This window comes from Scardinius erythrophthalmus (genome assembly GCF_964197995.2).
Source record: "Scardinius erythrophthalmus genome assembly, chromosome: 11".
NCBI lineage: Eukaryota > Metazoa > Chordata > Actinopteri > Cypriniformes > Leuciscidae > Scardinius > Scardinius erythrophthalmus.
The window spans coordinates 40,698,217-40,720,962 of record NC_138231.1 but is presented as its reverse complement, the minus strand read 5'-3'; the positions used below and the strand labels follow the sequence as shown (position 1 = coordinate 40,720,962).

Here is a 22,746-nt window from a genome sequence, read left to right as displayed (position 1 = left end):
TCTGTCCTTTTAAATGTAAATGAGCTGCTGCTCCCAGCACAGGGGGCGGAGCTTCAACAGTTTGTGTCCTTTTACCTCACGCAGACATGCACTGAAATTTCAATGTTTATGTTCAAACTAGTGCTGCACGATTAATCGCAATCGCGGCTGCGATTTTATATTAAATAAACAAATTAGCGCTGTTAACGCAATTAACGCATCTGTTAATTTTTGGCATCCTTTGGCTAGTATTACATGATCCCGCTCTTATTCATGCATGATTTTAAACCATTCATGCGCGATAAGACAAAAAAGAATGTGCTGTGAATGTCCTGACTGTGACACACAGAAAGACTCGCGCTAAAATCGTGCGTGCGCACAAAACAGCATACCAGAATACAGTTATCTTTCGAGCTTGAACGAACAATAACACACACAATTATGTAGTATTAGTATATTAGTATTTTGTCGAGTATCTTCATAACATAGGAGTAGTCTTATGATGAACGTGAAGAGTTGTGACTCGTGAGAGAATGAGGCGCGTGAGATATCCGCGTCTCTGACAGCAGCGGCTGGTCTTAAAGGGACAGTACACAGTACCACTAATTATATCTGTCGCTAAAGTTAATCAAAGAACAAAGGGAACAGAAAAACACTCACTGCTCTTGACTAAATAACTTTTTTCTTTAGGCAGATTATCACTAATCTGTGTGTGCATTTATTTTCCTTGAGAACCAAGCAAGTTGACTCATGAAACCATTTGTTTTATTGCATATCGCAATCGCAATATTGCCCTAGTTAAAACCGGAGTCGGACAATAATGGAGAGACTCAAGAAAAAGTTACAACATGTAGAATGCAACAGGACATTTCTAAATGGTTAGTTTATGAATTTATGAAGTTCATGTTAAGTATCTTCTAGTCATTGATTAGCATATTCTGTCATGATAATCTATAAATCACGTTATAAGCGTTATAAGTCCTTAAATAACGATTTCTTTAAAAGCAAATATCTTCCTTTCCTTTGCTTTGAACTTTAAGCATTGTAACTTTGCAGATGTTGTTTATGCTCAAACAGCAACATTACACACTAACTAAAGTTAGAAAAGTGAAATCATAATCAACCACCGCTTTAAGGATCAGTTTAGTATCCATTTAGTTATATTATGACATGGTATCATTATCTTTAATATCTCTGAAATTGGATTTTAATGTGTTCTTTATTTCATAAGGCACCATTTTCTAACCCCACATGCTGTGTATTTAATGCAGTCTAAATAGAACATCAGGTTTTTATTTAGATTGTTAATTTCTGTCTGCTTTTGATCACACCAAATGTGATGTTACGAAATTTTTACAGTCGAGAACTGCACGTTAAAATCCAACCACTTTTTTTTTCAACTTCCACGACTCACCTGACTGAAGCACATGAGTGCGTGTTCTTTTATTTCTTTGACCCTAAAACCCAAGCGGATGAAAAGCAAAGCAATCCAATCGAGGCGTGATATTTCCGGGTCCTATGACTTATCAGGTGGTTGTCCGGTGGGAGGAGAGGGAGTGTGTGCTTTCTGTTTGAATACTTTCCTTACTCTAGTCCCCGAACCAAAAGCACTTCTCCAAACTGTCTGAGGGAGTAGAGGGGAAGTGGTTGTTCAAAGTTGCCAAAACTTTCCTTTCTCATAACTGACATTTGGCAGCATGGCAGGCGGATCTGTGTCGGAGTGTAAAGAGTACTTGTTTAAAGTTTTGGTGATCGGGGAACTTGGTGTGGGTAAGACGAGCATCATCAAACGATACGTACATCAACTCTTCTCGCAACACTACAGAGCGACCATAGGCGTGGATTTTGCACTCAAAGTCCTTCACTGGGACAGCAAAACACTAGTGCGGCTACAGCTGTGGGACATCGCAGGTAAGGAAGACTTTTAAACGGAAATGTCTTAAACTAACTTTTTATTTAAACTAGCCTTTGTATGACCACCCTTATAATATTAAGTTTAGTCTAGTTGTCTCGACATTAAATAAGCCTTCAAGCATATGACTCTTGACGTAATGCTGAGCTTGAGAGACTAATGATGAAAAGTCCGACTCGATTCCGAGATTCGGTTCTTTTGAACCGTTCGTTTCAAAGAATCGTAATCGTGCACAGATGGAACTTTTAATGACAGTATGACGTAGGCCTATTGCGTCATCGCGTGGTCGACTCATAGGGCTGATAGCATGTATGCAATAAACTAGTCTGTTCCAATAAATCTGATAAATAATAAAATCAATAGCACAGTTTGCTAATTACATTTCGTTGAAGTTTTATTTAAAGGATAGGCTAGTTGTGCAATTTCATGTATCCTAATTAGGCTATACGTAGAAATTTAACCTTAATAATTTGCAGGCTACATTAAACTCAACGTTTTACATGCCTTGGTTGAATGAGTTAAATTAAACCTTTTTTTTCTACGCGAAATTATTACATCTATCAATTAGTTTTACACACTCATAAAAAAACAAAAAGCCCAAAGATCTGTAGGCTATCTCCGCTAAATGAATTTTTGTGATGCCCTTTATCTTTTGTTTGTTTCTTTTCTTTTTTCCAAATGATTGTTGTTTATAGGCTACTTACCAAATGTGAAAATGTGTAAAAGAAATGTATCAAGAACTTGATATCAAATTCTATAATTTAGAAAATTCAATAAAATAAAAATGTACACACTCATCGTTTTCTCGAATCATTACGATTCGTGTGTGATCGATAGATGTTCTCCGTTCAGTATCGTTATGTGAACCGGTTCAATTGTATCATTGAAAAGATCCGACTCGAAACGATTCGGTCATCGCTTGAGTCACGGTTACAATACGCATCCCCAACGCTACTGTTAGTGAAACATTGTATGACCTTGCTTTGGCAATATGACCGTTGAATAAACGCCAAAATTCTGTTTGGAAAGAAGGCGCTAAACTTTCTGAAAGCCCAGGATAAGTGCGAGCTCTAGCTTAGGCTACTGTGACCACGTTTGAGTAGCGAACATAATTACTAACGCAATGTAGGTCATGTTGTGAGACTAGAGAGAAGGGAGGGGAGTGATATGCTTCATGCCATTATTGCTACCACATGATCCGGACAGGAACGTGCCTAAAAATGTTGAGAAGGAGCTCTATGTGCGTGACTTCACTAACCCGCATAATGTTATCCTATGTTGATTCTGTGGCAAAACAGTCCCACAGTACCAGTGTTGTGTAACCTAGCATGCTTTGCTGAAAAGGGAAGTGAAATTACGTATCAACCGCCGAAAGCTTAACGTGCCGTTGTGGAATGCAAGCAATTCATAAAATAATCTTTCTTTCTTTTTTTATATGACATGAAAGATAATTTGGGAGAATAGTGTAACTACTTGATTTCAGTTGCTTATAAAATCACTTTCGTCAGATTGCTCCACAGAAGGGGGAAAAAACAACACAGCTCTTCTAAAGCTGCTCATGACCTTTATGCAGTTTATTGAACCTTTCATATGAAGTTTGCATGTTTTATATCGTAGACCTTTTATGGTCTATAAAATATGATTTAGTGAGAATATGGAGCTCCCACTTGAGGACGAAAAAGCATCATTTTGATTTATAGTCCCAACTCCCAAACTTCAATTTTGTGCAGATATTGTGTTTTTATTAATCTTTTTTTAATATTAAATAAATAAATGTAATTAAAATAAATAACAGGCTACCTTTATAAAATGCATATACATATCTGTTGTCACATATAAATCCCAATAATATGTCTTAATAAAATGATATTAAATGCTCTGTTGTTTTAATTTGGTGGAAGTCATGTTGAAGATTGTCTACAACAGGTTTTTCAGCAAAGTTTAGAGTTCAGCTAATTTAGAGGCGTCAGGTATTCAGGCTTTATAGGGTTAATTTATATGCCTCAGAATGACTTGGCATTTTCACACTAAAGTGCTCCTGAGACAATCGAGAGCTGGAAGATGAGCTGTCTGTAATCTGTTCACACTCTCTCTCTTCATATTAGAGAAGACCCACACTGCAATATCTATATTTCCCCAATGACAGATTATGCCTTTCCACTGCAGTATTCCTCGAGCACAATGGGACCATGGAGGCATGTTTAATTCAATATACTGTACCAACTGTCCACAGCAAACAAATGGACAACTGCAGTTTTCAATTTAATTTCAGTGACATGTGCGTCAGCATCCTGTGAAATTGAATCGGAGGATTTGTTAGGCTGGGATGGTTTATGTGCATTTATGTCTACAAGTCTACATATAACGAGACGGGCATAAACAACTTTATCGCTTTTCTGCTTTGCACCTTAAACTCTTCACTCTAGCATGAGACATGTATTTTCAGATTGTTTGAGACTTGCCTGTAAAACTTTTGTTAAAATATATCTCTGATGTTCTGAGGTGCTCTTTGTACCCGCGTTGTCATGAATGTGAGTCTGATATAACATATATTATATATTGTTACTGGGACACACAATGCAGAGCCAAAACATCTGATCTTGGTTACACCTGAGACATTGAGAAGATTACGTGTTATGTGTTGAATTGATTGAATAGTTATATTTAGGGTATGTTTACATGACAACGATATGCTTAAAATGGAGAAGTTTGTCCTTTAGTTATCTGCGTACAGACGACACCATTGTCAAACGATCCCCATTCACACATAAATAAAACGCTGTATTCTGTATGCCAGGCCATTAGATGGTGATGAAACACTATAGATTTAACATGTATTTTTGTTGTTAGCATGGAACCCATTTCAAAAGTTTGCGTTTTCAGGCACCCAAAACACAGATGTCAAGTAGGGCCTAACCGAACGGCCAAAACACAAACGTTTTACGGTTTTAGTTGAAAACGGTGTCGTGTAAACAGCTTTTTGGGTGCCTGAAAATGCAAAGTTTTGAAAACGGGTTTCAAAGTTCAAGTTTTTGAAAATGGTCTCCGTGTAAACAACAAAAACGCATATCTCTGAAGACTATGAAATCATGCACATGCGGATTATGTGTTCAGTCTGTAGTGTTTCATCGCCATCTAATGGCCTGGCAGCAGAATACAGGGTTTTTAGTCATTTTCGCGGATCCGTGTGAATGAGGATCGTTTTGACAATGGTGTTACCTACAAGCGAAAAACTCAAAGGAAAACTTCTCCATTTTAAACATATCGTTGTCGTGTAAATGTAGTATTATGAAACTGAGCAAAAGTTTTGAAGTTCCATTTATCTTTAAAGTGTTAATATTTAATTGTCCATATTTACCCAAGCTGGCTAGATTGCCTTCTGGGAACTCCTCTGAGGTTTGTTTAACTTGCTGTCTTAGAATTTCAGGCAAATAAATTGAAAGACATTGTAAACGGCTCCTTCTCACAGAACGCGTTTTTGCTTTGAAAAACGTGAGACGCGGGCAGTGGAATGGGGGAAAAAACGCAATGTAAAAGTTGAACTGATTTTAAAGCTACACTGTGTAGGATTTTCTCCCATCTAGCGGTGAAATTGTTTATGACTACCAACTGAATATTACTTTCTAGCCCCTCCCATACCGAGGGCGTTTTAACTCCTACGGTGGGCGTATTACTTCAAATCTGCCGGCAGTCGCGAGTAATCTCCCTCTCGCATTCGTCACGGTGCCACTGAGTGTAAAACGCGAAAGGCGAAGCTTGAATTTCCAGGTATGTCCCTCTTTGGCTAATGTATTTTCAAGATGGAAGTGCAACATGGCTGCCGCCATTCGAGCGACTCGCTCGTATGTATTCTAAATGGCAGATTCTACGCTTACGAGAATACTTGATTAGTTGGTAGAAGTAATTACACATTAATGAACACATATCATTTTGAAAGAACAAAGTGTTTTTTGCTAAGAATCAACTTAAAAAACTACACAGTGTAGCTTTAACTTGAGCGCTGTGTTTCTAGAATGCCATGACATGCAAGCGCAACGGTTATACACTTCCGACTAGCGCATGTTTACATAGAAAAACAATGGTAAAGTAGGAGTGGAAAAACATGTTGTGTGAACTAAGGCTTTTTGTGAAAAATGATAGCTCATATGAGGAAGTTTCAAAGAAAAATTTATTGTGAAATTATCTGGACATTCCAGTTGTTTACTAAGCATTTGGACATTTTGAGAACCAATTCAAAAGGCAATTATGAACAAATAGTGGGGGGGGGGGTTATTTTACAGGAAGAACTGAATTCGTGATATTAGGTATGGCAAATAAAAATATATGTATTGTAAATAAACAGTGTCTCCATCCATATTTTGGTTTTAGCCTTTAAAAGCTGTTTTTTGGGCAGTGAGTGGCAGTTTCATCAACTGTGGATTGTTCTTCATTTAGACCCCAGTGTTCCTTCAATTTTTTGTTTCCATCTTCCTTCATTGCTTTCTCACTCAGCCTTTTATTCTCTCACTGCAGCCATGGTTGTCACAGTGAGCTGCAAGGACAACGTCAGTGATGTGTGAATTACACAGGTTGCATTCTTTCAGTCTGTATGTGGGTGCATGTTTGAATGTGTCTGGAGAACAGCTGGAATATATACGGTACGGTACTGTGGCGCACAAGGATGTGGGATTAAAAACACAGGCGTTCAATTGTTCACTGTGACATCCTGGCCCAGTTCCCGAAGCCAGTCCAGACCTGTATCATCCTGGATAAAGTTGATCAAAGTCTGTCCCATTTACGCATTTACTTCTACACTGCTAATTTACCCTGTTAATCATGCACATAATTGGTAGCTCAGTGGTACTAATCAAGTACGCTGCTTTTCCATACCCACACCGAGTAGCGATTACGATAATGACCCTGAATTGGATGACTGTAATCAAGGCCTTCTGCAAATGTGTATGTGTCGGACCCTGACTGAAGCCAGGGGCTCACCCGCCTACCTTGGCCCAGAATAGCAGTGCTCCACTGAGGCTGTCTGAAAGGGACATGCTTATTACAGACAAGGAGTTTTAAAGAAAAGTCTTAACCTTGTGCCAGTGATTGGGATGACATGCTAGAAAAGCAGTGTGTTTCATTAATTCATGTCTGACTGACATTACAAGCCCCATCCATCCATCCATCCATCCATCCATCCATCCATCCATCCATCCATCCATCCATCCATCCATCCATCCATCCATCCATCCATCCATCCATCCATCCATCCATCCATCCATCCATCCATCCATCCATCCATCCATCCATCCATCCATCCATCCATCCATCCATCCATCCATCCATCCATCCATCCATCCATCGGCAATAGAGACGGGCCAATTCAGCGCTCAACTGCTAAACTAACTAAATACTCAAGCTTTTCTAAATGGCTGAAATTAGTTTGAATCACAGTTAAATCGCTTGCTGTCAGTATTGGGTGGTCTTTGGGGTGTTGATTGCAGATAGCCTTTGCCCCAGTGCAGTGATGCCTCTGTCTCTGGTCATTAGCTGTGCTGTTGGTTGGGTATGTAATGATGGCCCAAAGCGTCTGAAGTGTGTTGTTGTTCCACAGAGAAAAAAAAATATGCAGCTGGCTCGTCTGGCTTGGATTGTTGCCATAGCAACACACCCACAAGATTGTTATCTTGATAAAGGCCATGCAGGAGAAACTTCAGGTTTCCATGGCTATGGACAGCAAGTATCCCTGTCTCCCTATGCCTCCGCCCTCTCTTTTCTCTCACTGTCTCAAGCTTTTAAGTGATCTTCAATTCAGAATCAGCATATTTAACATTAGCAGTCATATTTAGAAATACACAGATTTGTTTTTACATCTTAGTAAGAAATTTAATAATATTGTATTTTAAAATGTACAGTACGAAGATGTGGATCAGTGACATAAAAATGTTAATTCATGCAGTTACTTTAATATGGGCATGCTTTTAATTTCTGTTTTTTAATGTTAACCTTGAAAAAAAAAATTCAAGAACTTAAAAAATAATAAGAATTTTACTTTATGGTTACACCACATTACATTTTTGGAGTGATTCAATTATTGAAACTTTTCCTTATTAAAACCATGTGAAATCAACATGAAAACTTGGCACATTCTTATTTTATTGACCCAGTATATTGTAAGCGGTTTCCTAAAGATAATTTGCCTATATTGAATTTCTCTTCCAAATATGTAATGCAATGACATCTAATTTGACGGATTGTGTAATTCATAAAGCTAGTGCTACATGTTGTGGTTTTAAAGAGAAAGTAGCAGAAACATCAATCAGAACTAGCCACTGAATAAACCTTCACTATCATTAAGACTCACTCAGTGTTGTCAAAACAGTTCATTGCTAATCACATTTATTGCAAAGGATTAGCCGCTATTGACCTCTCAAAATGTTGATCGGCCTGTCTCTATTGCTGTCATGCAGTCAAAGCTTTTGTTTACCTCGGGTCCCTTTTTGCTGGTGAGAAACTGTCAGTTTGTGTTGTGTTATATTTACACATGCTACAGGCGGGTCGACGTCCCATCGATTCTTTTGTGAGTTATAAAGACAAGACCACTGATTGTTAATAAATGGAGATTGATTCTTGACATTGCTTCTCCAGGGGAGAGAATAAGGTCTCCCTCTGCACAATTATTGACATGTCATTCCTGACTCTTATTCCCGGCATGAACAGTTTGGAGTGCACATTATTGATCAGCAGCGCGAAAAGAATAATAAAAAAACAAGAAGTTACCATCACTGTCAAAAATGGCCTTTCATTAAAGAACAAAATTCTGATCTTTTGTGGTTGTCCTACGTAACAAGCCATGGTTTGTCAGCCATTGGAATCATCATTGTAAATTGTAATGAGTAGAGGTTTGATCAAATACAGGGGAAGCACAATCCTTTTTGGCTCAACTGAACCTTCGCGTTTCTTACTCAGAAGTTTAACTGAAAAAAAAAGTATATACAAGCTTTACAAGTTTTACATACAAAGAATGAACTGGACATTTCCAGTAACAGCATGATTTTCTGTAAAATCCTCATAATATGGTAAAAATGTATTGAATATTATTTTAACATGGTCTGGAATTAAGTTGGACATTGAAAATGGAGGAGAGATGTCCTAGACAACGACTAACATTAGAATTATATTCTCTTGAATTTTGATATGGCCGACACATGGCCAAAAAGACGACGTTCCGATTAACAAATTGCAAAGAAGAAGGAAAAGGTTTCAGGAAGCACGGAAGGGAGGGGTAGGGGACGGGATGAGGAGGAGGGAGGGTCGAGCTAGCCTCCGTTTTGTTTGACAATACGTTGAACGTCAACAAGAAGTGACGTCACCCAACATCGCTTAGAGCACCTTTAATTAAAAGAAAACTATCATTAAATGACTTATAATGGGGGTTTATATATACAGTACACACACACACACACACACATATATATATATACAGTATACATTGATAATAACTGGGTATCAAATCAGCATATTATAATGATTTCAGAAGGATCATGTGACACTGAAGACTGGAGTAATGATGCTGAAAATTCAGCTTTACCATCACAGAAGTAAATCATATTTTGAAGTATATTAAAAATAGAAAACCATTATTTTAAATTGTAATAATATTTCACAATATTACTGTTTTTATAAAAAAAAAATATATATATATGTATATATAAATAAAATAAATGCAGGCTTGATGAGCATGAGGAAAAAACATTAAAAATAGTAATGTTTCCAAACTATATATATATTATAAATACAGAAAGCAAATAAACCCCCATATTATGTAATTTAAGGTTAGTTTTTTTTCTTCTTTTATCCAAATATATACAGTGGAGAAAATAATTATTTGATCCCCTGATGATTTTGTAAATTTGCCCACTTACAAAGAAATGAAGGGTCTAGAAATTTTATGCTAGATTTTTTTTTAACGTATAGAGACAGAATATCAACCAAAAATCCTGAAAAAAAAAACACATTATATAAAGGTTATAAATTGATTAGCATTTGATCAAGTGAAATAAGTATTTGATCCCTACCAACCAGCAAGAATTCTGCCTCCCACAGATTGGTTATGTGCCCATGTGAAACACAGATTAGTCCTGTCACTTTTGGAGAGTACTCCTAATGTCAGCTTGTTATGTGTATAAGGGTGTTTTCACACCTGAAAGTCCGCACCAAGGTTCGAACCAAAGTTCATGTTTTGATACATTGTATACATTCGGTTAGTTTTGGTTTGGTTTCACATGCAATTATGCGAGCGCACTAAAGAACTTTACATGACGTACTTGCGTCCTGTCGTCATCATCTATATGGACTGAATCTTGACATTGATTGGTTTGTTAACAGACGTGCATCTGACGTCAACCGTGTTGTCAATTTGGCAGGGAACTTTGACAAGAATGAATGAACAGATGCATATCGTTGCCACTATACTTTTATTATTATGCCATTACTCCCTGCAGCACCAACTGTTCTAGAGGCTAGTTCAAATTCGCCAAATGAACGTCCTCATTGTGCGAACATTTTATCGTCGCCAGCAGGACGCAGGACATATGTGTGTATGTATGTGTGTGTGTGTATCAGCTGAAAGAAACGCTGTGGGCAGGACTGACAGATCTGCACATAAATATTCTTCTTCAGTTGTTTAGGCTACGCGGGAACTCCCGGAACTTCCTGTAAATGTTCTGAATGTCCGAACCATACAGAAAATGCTTTCACACTAGAAATGAACCAAACCTTTCTTCAGTTTGATCCGCACCGAGACTACCTCTTTTCGTCGGACCAAACTGAAAAGTCAGAAAATCCGGACCAAACAAGGTAGTTCAGTTCAGTTCAGTTTATTTGTCATTGTTACGGGATAACAACGAAATGTTGTTAGAGCAAAAACAGACTGGCATATAGTTATAAGTTGTTCACCCATTTGTCCCCATAAATTAAATTACCCATGACTTTGTACCTAATTTAACTCCCCATAAATACCCCTAGAAAACCCCATAAAGTGCTATGTCCAGTAAAGTGCATGGTGCAATTAATAAATCGAATGGAGGTAAGGTTGTTGGAGTGTTTTTGCAGCAATGCAAAGTCCAGGTCACAGGTATTGAGGGTGTATGGGTGTAAGGTAGGTGTGAAAGACACCTGTCCACAGAATCTGTATCTTGCATTCCAACCTTTCCACCACCGTGGGCAAGACCAAAGAGCTGTCAAAGGACATCAGGGACAAGATTGTAGACCTGCACAAGGCTGGAATGGGCTACAAGACCATCAGCAAGAAGCTTGGTGAGAAGGAGACAACTGTTGGTGCCATTATTCGGAAGAAATACAAAATAACCATCAGTCACCCTCGGTCTGGAGCTCCATGCAAGATCTCGTCTCATGGGGTATGGATGATCATGAGAAAGGTGAGGGATCAGCCCAGAACTACACAGTAGGAGCTTGTTAATGATCTCAGTGCAGTTGGGACCACAGTCACCAAGCAAACCATTGGTTACACACACTACGCCATAATGGACTGAAATCCTGCAGCGCCCGCAAGGTCCCTCTGCTCAAGATGGCACATGTACAGGCCTGTTTGAAGTTTGCCAATGAACACCTAAATGATTCTGAGAAGGCTTGGGAGAAAGTGCTGTGCTTAGATTAGACCAAAATTGAGCTCTTTGGCATCAGCTCAACTCATTGTGTTTGGAGGAAGAGAACTCAACTTAACTCGTTGTGTTTGGGGTCATGCTGACTATGACCCCGAGAACACCATCCCTACAGTCAAGCACGGAGGTGGAACATTATGCTCTGGGGCTGTTTCTCTGCTAAGGGTACAGGGCGACTTCACTGTATTGAGGGGCTGATGGACGGGGTCATGTACCGTAAAATCTTGGACTAGAACCTTCTCCCCTTACCCAGATCACTGAAGATGGGTCTTCCAGCATGACAATGACCCAAAACATACCGCCAAGGCAAAAAAGGAGTGGCTCAAGAAGCACATTAAAGTCTTGGCGTGGCCTAATCAGTCTCCAGTCTCATAGAAAATCTGTGGAAGGAGCGAAAACTTTGACTTGCAAAGCAACACCCAAGAAACCTTGAGGATTTAGAGAGGATCTTAAAGAGGAATGGACCAAAATCCCTCCTGAGATGTGTGCAAACCTAGTGACCAACTACAAGAAACATATTATCTCTGTGCTAGCCAACAAGGGCTTCTCCACCAAGTACTAAATTATGTTTTGCTTGGGGATCAAATACTTATTTCATTCACTGAAATGCAAATCAATTTATAATGTGTATTTTTCAGGATTTTTGGTTGATTTTCTGTCTCTGTCCGTTAAAATAAATCTACCATAAAATGATTGACCCTTCATTTCTTTGTTCGTGGGCAAACTTACAAAATCAGCAGGGGATCAAATAATTATTTTCTCCACAGTTTCTCTAAATCCAATTGGATGGTTTGTCCTCAGATTTTGTCCTCAGCCAAAGTTTATTACAGAAAGTAAAAGTTTTAACAAGCATAACGTGACAATAAATTGTTTTCATAATCAAAGAAAAAAGTGCATTTCTTTGATTTGCACAACCTAGATGAACTCAGAAAATGTTTTTCTCTGCTTCTTCATTTTAGAGTAATTTTACACACCCCTCAGGGAGCCATGGACCAGTGAAAGCACCTTTTATTGTGAAACTATTACATCACACTGTGGCTTTTTCGCAGTTAATACAAGAGCTTACTACTCCATTTTGCCTTTTTCATTTCATGCTAAGCCTCTTCTTTCACACTATTCTCCCAGCAGTTCTCCTTTTCTCTTTCGATAAGTATAGCCGACTCTCTGTGAAGCACTTCAGGTAGCCTAATGTTCGCTTGCTCAGTCAAACTTCACTGGTCTTCTGTTTTGCTATAATAGCGCCACACATATAACTATTAATTGTGAGAAAATGCCAGTACATAACAGCATGCACAGCACAATGTGGCGTAAAGTATTGAGCATAAGAGAATGATTCTGGCCCTTCTTTAGGAACTAAAAGCAGTTCTGCGATTTTCTTGCTTGACTTGCTCTGTGACAGCTGGCCCAACTCGCCAAATGCGTTCATGAGTTCGTTTGTGTCTGGTCTCTGAATACTCGGTATCTTCAATTCATCAAAGCAGTTTTTTTTTATTTAAGATTTTTAGGGCTGTGTGCCCAAAATGGACTGGGAGCCAAAAATTAGGTTCTGTCTTCTTATGTGTCAGCCCTCCCATGTGTTCACCTGAGGTTAAATGGTCTAAATTTAGTCCAGCAATCAAGAGCAATTAGCTGCCGAGAGACCTAAGAAGCTTTTGACGTGTGAAGTGCGTAGCCGAACGAGCGAAGATAATGGAACTCAACTGAGACTGTTGGGGGATGAAATGTGCTCCATGTTTTAATGCTGATCACTGGAAACCAAATATAGACATCCGAAAGTCTATATGGTACAAACCTACTGTGTTGAATGCAATGCTGGAGAGCAGGGTTTGACTGTTGGGAGTTGGGACTAAAATCCGGCCTTGGAAAAAATCCAGTCCGTTTGGTCCACACAATCCCCTATGAACATTTTGAAGGCCTGATTATGAATGAATGAATGAATTTAATAGCAGGAGGTATTATTACTGAATATCAAATGCAGTTAGCATTATTAATTTTGCATATTTTTGTCACAAGAAATGCACAATTGACAGTAAAACATTGATTTTGAAGTGAATTTACTGCTATAAGTAACTATAAAATCTGTCAAGTTAACATGATATGATTGTGGTGTGTGTGTGTGTGTTTATAAACCACCATATTAAGTAATTTTAATGATAATTTTCTTTTAATTAAAAGTGCTCTAAGCGATGTTGGGTGACGTCACTTCTTGTTGACGTTCAAAGTATCGTCAAACAAAATGGAGGCTAGCTCGACCCTCCCTTCTCCTCATCCCGTCCCCTCCCTTCCGTGCTTCCTGAAGCAGGCTTTTCCAATGTAACTTCGGGACTTTGTGCGTTCCTTCTCCTTTTCCCTCTTCGTCTAACGTCGTCTCTTTGAGTTGTGTGCCGGTCATAACTATTTTTTAAATACTGTCAGACTTACTAATATCTTAATTATTGAGTTCATTTTCAGTTTATTAGAACTAAACATTGGAATAAATAAACAAACAAACAAGCAACTGTCAGTTTGTGCATTAGGGTTGTGTACTGTTCAGATACTCATTCAACAACATTCAGGAATGAAACATCACTGTTGTGAGTTGCTCTGAGATATGTGCCATTTAATTGAGCTTGAGCTACTTTCTTTGGCGATTTAACTGGGAATATTGTTTATAAGTTATAAAGAATCTTTATAAGTTATTAAGTTATAATATAAGTTGTACGTTTGTAAATCTAAGTTACTGAATATTAACTCGCTTATTTATTTAACATTTCTTAAAAAAACAAAAACGTAAAAAAAAAAAATCTGAATAACCATCCATTAGAGGTTGAGATGATCAGCCGTATTCGGGAAAAACTGTGGGATGTTGCCCACCAAATTTAGCTAGAAATTTAAAGTCCGCGTGAACCGGAAGTTGCAAATGACTTTTCTCCAGTGTTGTGACGTATTTCCCAGTGAAACAGAATATTGAACAGAGGGCAGGGTTTTACTCTAGCGCTCCTCCTCTCCATCTCTGCTCATAGCAGACTAACGGTCCATTTTGATTTCAGTTGGACTTTAAAGTAGAATATTAAACATACTCATTGCTATTTGTTACCAGAAATAGCAATATCCTTCAGCCTCTTGACACAAATATGCGAATCAACTATCTCTCTTATCACAAACGCACATGGATGCCTCGTTGCACTTCCCCAGCTTCCCTCACACTCTGAAGAAAGAGAAAGAGAGTGAAGAACAAAGCAATGTCAGGCATTCGAGACAGGCCCATGATTACAGTCTTCCTCTGTCTGAACTCTGATCTGAGAGAGTGCTTTGGGCTCTGGCTTAACTGTGGCATAAACACTAGAGTGTTCTAGACACATGAAGCTGCTCTGAAGTCTTTTTATTCATATGCGAAACAGCACATTGTCACAAGCCACTGATTTGATTCTGAGGGGTCTGCCTGTAGGTGGCTTGATTTAGGTGTTCACATCTCATTTGTGAAAATTAGTTTTTATCTTAGCCTACTGTTAATATAGGCCTACCTGTTTATTCTGTCTTAAATTGTCTTAACATCTTTTTGATGCCAATTTAGAAGGATTAGATTTAAAGCTACACTGTGTAATTTTTTAAGTTGATTCTTAGCAAAAAACACTTTGTTCTTTCAAAATTATATGTGCTCATTAATGTGTAATTACTTCTTCCAACTAATCAAGTATTCACGTAAGCGTAGAATCTGCCATTTAGAATACATACGAGCGAGTCGCTCGAATGGCGGCAGCCATGTTGCGCCTCCATCTTGAAAATACATTAGCCAAAGAGGGACATACCTGGAAATTCAAGCTTCACCTTTTGCGTTTTTACACTCAGTGGCGCCGTGACGAATGCGAGAGGGAGATTACTCGCGACTGCCAGCAGATTTGAAATAATACGGCCACCGTAGGAGTTAAAACGCCCTCGGAATGGGAGGGGCTAGAAAGTAATATTCAGTTGGTAGTCATAAACAATTTCACCGCTAGATGGGAGAAAATCCTACACAGTGTAGCTTTAAGGCACCCATTCATTTTTAATATTGGGCTTGCTAAAATGGCAGATGTCTTGGACTAATGCTGACATTTAGGACTGTGAATGCAGCATTACTCAAAATCTAAAGTCTTCAGCTAATCTTGCTATTGTAGAAATCGTTATTTATATTTTCCCTCCATTGAGTTTAACATTCAATGTTGACTGTCTCTTTCTATCATTTTCTCTTACTCTAATTGTCCATTGCTTTCCTCCCCCCTTTGTTTTAATGCCTCATTGTGTTGTATAAAAAAGGTCAAGCTCAGTTTTTCCTTTTGAGCAAGTGTGAAGCAGAATGCCATTTTCACTGAAGGTCCAAGGTCTATTCATTTTTCATTTAATCTCTTCTGTAACAGTGGTGTTATGCACACTTGAATATTAAAGCTTGAATATAAAATAATGTATTCTCTTGGTTTTTACATATCAAGGCAGTAAATGTAATGATAAAGGGAGTGTGGTGAATTTAGGTGAGAGGGATATGAGAGGGGTGTGTGCACTGAGTCAGTTCTTTGGTGTGTTATTAGCAACTACCGCTGGGCGAATCTTTCGCTCCACTCTTCCTTTTTTCTGTCCATCTAGCTTTCGAAGACTTTGTGCTGTGCCGGGCTTTATCCCTCCTCAGGCAAGATGAACTATGAGACAGAGCAGCACATCTAAAACTGATTGTGTCCAGACTTGCTCAGAAAGTATGTTCTCTGGGCTGGAACACTATTGACTGCAGCATTGCAGTGCTACACATAAACCAGCTTCAATTAGCAGCCACATGCTCCCGTTATCTCCCATTATTAAAAATATTTATGGGTTTGTGATGGGAAATTAAACTGAATTTAAATTGGTTGAATTAAAATTTAAATAAAATTACATGATATACATGCAATATATATCAGTATTTGCTGAGAACCTCCCCATCCCCACATGAAGATATTCAAGATAATTTAATAATTGTAGCAGACAAAAACTCGGGGTAGACCTGATTGTTTATTAAATCTTATTTTCGAATTAATATATATTATTTAATTGTAATTAATTTGATAAACAATGAAATCTTCCCTTATTTAATACATTTTATAATTTTTAATTGAATTACCTTTTTTTGGGTGTGTATATATATATATATATATATATATATATATATATATATATATATATATATATATATATATATAAAATATATATAAATATATATATATACATATATATACATATATAATATATACACACATATATACACATATATATATAAAGAGTTCAGATGAAAAGCTTCTAAGTGCCATCTGAAATTTTCTTCTAGAATGATCATTTTTATCAAGCTTGTATATTTAAGTTCAGTAATTTCACTTAAATGACAATGAAAATGACCTATTAGTTATTAGAAAATGACCTATTAGTATATATATGAATAAATTTATATATATATATATATATATATATATATATATATATATATATATATATATATTATATATATATATATATATATATATATATATGACTCAAAATAATTTTGCTTTTATTGTTTTGTTTGTCTCTCTTGTTTAGGTCAAGAGCGGTTTGGGAACATGACCAGAGTTTATTATAAGGAGGCAGTGGGTGCGTTTGTTGTTTTTGACATTACCCGAGGCTCTACGTTCGAGGCTGTTTCAAAATGGAAGCACGATTTGGACAGCAAGGTGAAGCTGGCCAATGGCAATCCCATCCCTTCCGTCCTTCTGGCCAATAAATGTGACCAGAAGAAAGATGGATCCAACAGTTCCTCACTTATGGACAACTTCTGCAAGGAGGCTGGGTTTTTGGGTTGGTTTGAAACATCAGCTAAGGTAATCTAAACTCATTCTGTGTTCACTTAGCCTCTTAAGTGTTTGTTTGTACTAGGTCAAAATGAAGGAGAACTTGTCACGATAGAGTTTTGCTTAGAATAGAAGCTTCTTACTACACCTTTCCTCTCTGATCTGCTCAGACGACCATGAAAGCTGCCATATTAGATCAAGTATTTAAGATGGTTGACATTCTCCATGGTATTAGGGCCAAAACGGCATCACTGCAGCAGTGTTAAGAACATTAGCCACTCCTCATGCCTGAATCACCTGACATATGTCAAATGTGCAATGTGCAGCTCATCACGTGAAGCAGCCGTATGTATGGGATTTTTAAGGGAGATTTTTCTCAGCTATTCAACTACTGAGTCTTTGCCCACTGTTTTAAAATGGGATAGATAGTGGAACAATGTTTGATACACTGGAGAAAAATTGAGTATCAAAATTGATTGATACTGCTACATTAATAGATTGGCTGATATTGCCTTTTTATGACCAGTGCAATATTGATTTTTATTATATACATTTTTAATCCATTTATTTTTATTAAAATGAGTTATTTTTATTTTTTAAATGGATATCACCGTTCAAAAGTTTGGACTCATTTAAATTCACCATGAAATCAAAATAGAAATAAAAATGATGAATTTTTAATAATAATAATAAAAAAAAATTATTCATGCCCTCATAATCTTTATTCAAAATGCCATCTCTGACTCTTGATGACGGATAAACCGGTGCAAGGGAGGGACAATAATCCCTACACTCCACTCACTCACTCACATGAGATCGTAGCAATTAGCAAACGACAGTGATTCAATCGATTCCTAGTGTACAAATGCATGTAATTTCATTGGACTGGTGCAATGAGAGTCATACACATACAATGAAAATAAAGGAAATTTAGAAAATCAAGTACCGCTTTACATTTTTCTCGCTCAAGAAGCTGTTTCACGCAGTTATACATCATAATATGGAAGATAAGACGATCGCGACTTCCACTTCATGCTGACTTTAAGATTTATTTTAAAGAAATAAATGTTGATTGCTTTTATTTAGAAAGGATGTATTGAATTGATCAGAAGTAAAGAATAAAGACATTTATGTATACAACATATTTTTATATGAAATAAATGCTGTTTTTCTGATCTTTCGATTCATTAAAGAATCTCGGAAAAACAGGATCACTGTTTCCAAAAAAATATTAAGAAGCACAATCATTTTCAAGTGTAATAATAATAAATGTACCAAATCAGCATATTTGGATGATTTCTGAAGGATCACTAAGGACTGGAGAAATAGCAGCAGGCATTTTTTAATTATTCATTTATTTTACTATTGCTATTATTTATGGCATTGTTTTTGTATAATGGAAGTCATCTATTTTTCTTAGTGCCTGCAGTATATTGACTCTCACATGGTTCTTATTACAAAGGGATGTCATTCATGACCAACATTCATAGTCACATATTTTACAGTGTCAGCTGAATCTTGAAAACACTGCAAGAGTAAAGGGAACAAAATATGTGTGTTTATAGTCTTACATCAGCAGTTTCTTTGATGTATTTGGCAAATTAATCTTCTTTCCTGCGCACACATTTTGAGGGATGCTGGGTGGATCTGGGTAAATTAAGTTGGCTGAAGAGAAATAGTCTTATGTAGAAATAAGAGAGAAGGAAGAAAACAGGTAAAGAGAGGAGGCGGAAGAGAAGAAAATGTCTGTTTGTTAACTCTGGGGAATACAGTGTCTTGAGGAGTGTGTGATTGAGTAGGTATTTAACACCCTGTTAAATTGTACCCCTTGAAATGCATTTTCAAGTCACACGATTTGGCCTTAAATATCTTGACTGTGTCTTGCTATTTAAAAAGTGTTTGTTCAGTTTCTGTCTGTTGCGGTGTCTGGTCTTAACTGTTTAACAGAAGGTGTCTCATCAGTCAGTCTGCATAAGCACATGTTTCTGAAATAGATCTCTCCATTAGGGACTCAAGCACACAGATGTCTGGCTGGGAGCTCTGGCACCTGTCGTGTGTGTGTGTATATGTATGTGTGTTCAGTGCATGTACATGTGTGCATGGTGAATGTGTCTATCAGGACCTCCTTGTGTTCAGTCAAGCCTCTGTGCTGACTAGTCCGGGGAGATTGTATGAGTCTCTCTTTTTTTCTATCGCTCCTCTCCCAGTGGGATGCATGTGTATTTAGTTTTTAGGCCTTTTTTGTTCAAATGACATTTATGGATGGAAAGGCCCGTATTGCTTGAGAGTAAAAAACAAAGGAAGAAAATAATTGTGAGATAAAGTTTAAAATAAGAAATAGTCACATTGTGAGAAACAGTCACGTTGGGAGACATAATAGCATTTATGAAAAATTAGGAGAAAGTTGTAATTTCATTCATTCATTCATTCATTCATGCATTCACTCACTCACTCATTCGTTCATTAGTTCATTGATTTGTTCATTCATTAGTTCATTCGTTCGTTTGTTCATTCATTCAGAGGTTGCAAAAGTGTTCCATTAAAACACACCTAAAAAAAAGTAGGATTTTTTTCTTGTTTTCCATTGAACATGTCTAAACATCCTTAAAAATAAATATACTTGAAACAAAAAATGTTTTTTCTTGTTTTAAGCATAAACCTCACTAAAATGCAGTTGTCTCATGATTGCATGCAAATTGAACAGCAAACTTAATTCAAGTTATGCTCTTATGTCATACACATTTTTTGCATCTAAGGAAAATGTATACATTTTTAAGAATGTTTAGAAACTTTTACTGGAAAATAAGACAAAAAAATACTTGCTCCGATATATTTGGAATTGCTCCGTTTATTATTTTGTTGTTTTGCTCTGTGTGGGCAGACAAATAGGCTGAAGGTCTTCTTTGATATCTTTAGTTTTATTTGATTATTATCATAATTTCATAGCATGTCTTTGGGTAGAGTTGATACAAGCTTCTCAATGGCCTATACAGATCTCTAAATGGCAATGATTTCAACCATCATTCCTACCAAAAGAGATCACAACAGGTCACCACCATTCAAAACAAGCAAGGGCACAGTACACTCTCTGAAAGTCATGGCTCAAAGCAGTCTCATGATGTTCTTAACAAGCTTGAACATTCAAGTTAATTACACTGCTCACTCCAAGAAAACAGTGTTTTCTTGCCCTCCATATACTGGACATCAATTGTTTCATGCAAACGTTAATTGTCTCTCAGCATGGCCTTGCCACCTGTATTGTGCTCAGTACTCTGGGTGAATGACAAATACGCATGGTTGGCTTTTGTTTAACCTTTCTGTTTTCTGCCCTTTCCCTTAAATCAATCTTACTCACACTCTCGCTTTGAAACCACAGACTACTTAAGGATAGAGGGATGTAAATGGAAAGAGTGAAGTATCTCAAAAAACAGATGAGAAGTTGTGTAGGCGGGTGCCATCAATCCAGCTTCATGCTGAAGTACCTCTTGAAGCTTCACCACGCACTCAGTTTAGCTTAACAAGTTAAGTCTATTGACCATTCTGTAAATGATCTGAATATTCTGGAAAAGTTCCAGTGTCATTCCAAACCTGTATGACTTTACTCTTTCTTCTGCAGGACACAAAATAAGATACCTTGAAGAATGTCTCAGCGATACACTGAAAGTCAATGAGGTCTGTTGATGTTTGGACCCAATTGACTTTCATTGTATGTTCAAAAACAGTTCAAGAGCAAGATCATAGTTTGTGTTCTACAGAAGAAAGGCATACAGGTTTGGAACGACATGAGGAACGATCTTTGGGTGAGCTATCCCTTTAACATTTGACTTTGCTCACTGCAGGACAACATCAACGTTGATGAGGCTGCCCGGTTCTTGGTGGAGAACATCCTTCTCAATGATAAAGGTCTTTCCTATGAAGAAAACAATGGTGACAAGATTAAACTGGACCAACAAACAGTGCCTGCTGAGAGCAAGCCAGGTTGCTGCTAGTGTGGATGCTCTTGTGTGTCCCATTATCCGCTGTGGATAGGAGGCAGGAGGCTCAACAAATTCCCCAAACCCCATCCCAACTCATCCCTGCCACGGATCACAATCACAACCAGGGGCCAACAGATGTCAGTTCGTGCTCTAAAAGGGGAGGAGAAGACATCACCAAAAGGACAGATGATCTGATCAGATAAAACATCTTTCTGGTCTTTTTAATGACCAGTTTTCTCTCTTGCCCCGTGCCTTGTTTGTCCTTTTGTAGTGTCAAGCAAGTTACTTCAATGTGTGCATGTTGAAACTAAATGGGTGTCATAGGACCTGGCAAATACCAGTAAAAGTTCTTAGCCAAAATTCAATTAAACTAGTGCCTTTGTCGCAGAGGGTGAGCTGTTTTAATGTACTCTGCTAGACTATTTGCACAAGCTGGGAATTGCCACCCTAAATTTTGCAGGAAAAAAGTTCTCAAGATGTCACTTTCTGAAAAAATCTTACATATTCCCAGGGCATTTAGTCTGTTGTGAAGATCCAACCACCAACAATCTTGAAGCTTTTACCATGAAACCATTTTATCAAGGAAAAAGAAAATGAATAGGTCTTCTAATGGACCATATAGGCCAAAGAATCATGGGCCTATATGGATGTACATTTGTGGTTCATGTTGGGTTTCCTCAGGCTTGTACATGATAACGTGTTTATTACGGTAATTGTTTTTTAATTGGTACTGAATGAGGGATCTGAGCACTTGCTCTGTCCATGGCTTTATATTACAATGAACTGAAGGTCAAATATACATTTTTAATATGCTGGACCGATTCTGTCAAGTTTGCAAACAAACATTTGTTGAAGTAACAATTTCTGACAAAATAAAACTTTTTAAATGTTCATGGGTTTTTCTTTGTATGCTCAATAAATATGAGAGAATGTGCCATGAATTCCAAATTCTAACAAAAGTGACATTATTATTATGATGAAATATACAAAAAATTGCCGAAGTCATCTTAAGGTTGAGGATGAGCTTTGTATGATAAGAAATATGAATAGCTATCTATATTTTAATAGCCTATTTGCAGGTTGCTTCAGTGGAGTGCCATCGATTTCACAAATTTCATACGCATGGGCTTTTAAGAGGCTGTGGATAGGCAAACTGTGTTTTGGAGAAACTTTATAAAGTCCGATTCGTGAACAAATTATTCTTTTGAGTCGGATCTTTTCAATGAATCGTCTTTAAACAGGTTAAACAACTCTGAACCGAGTATCGTTTCATTCGAACGTGAGTAGAGAAATGACTCAACTCAAATGAATTTGTTTTCAATTTATATATATTTTTAAATCAAAGAAACAAAATTAATGGTGACTTAAAAAAAAAAATCCGTTGTCACGTAATGACGTAATTACGTGGTTAC

The 22,746-nt window shown here is 37.4% G+C and overlaps 1 protein-coding gene across 1 annotated transcript; it reads left to right on the top strand.

Annotated features, from left to right (window-relative positions):
• The first annotated feature begins 1,236 nt into the window (after positions 1–1,236).
• rab32a (RAB32a, member RAS oncogene family) lies at positions 1,237–22,225 on the top strand. Its single transcript, XM_081377882.1, has 3 exons — positions 1,237–1,890; positions 17,110–17,387; positions 21,197–22,225. Exons 1-3 carry the CDS (start codon positions 1,677–1,679, stop codon positions 21,344–21,346), a joined length of 642 nt encoding a protein of 213 aa, XP_081234008.1. The 5' UTR covers positions 1,237–1,676; the 3' UTR covers positions 21,347–22,225.
• The last annotated feature ends 521 nt before the right edge of the window (positions 22,226–22,746 follow it).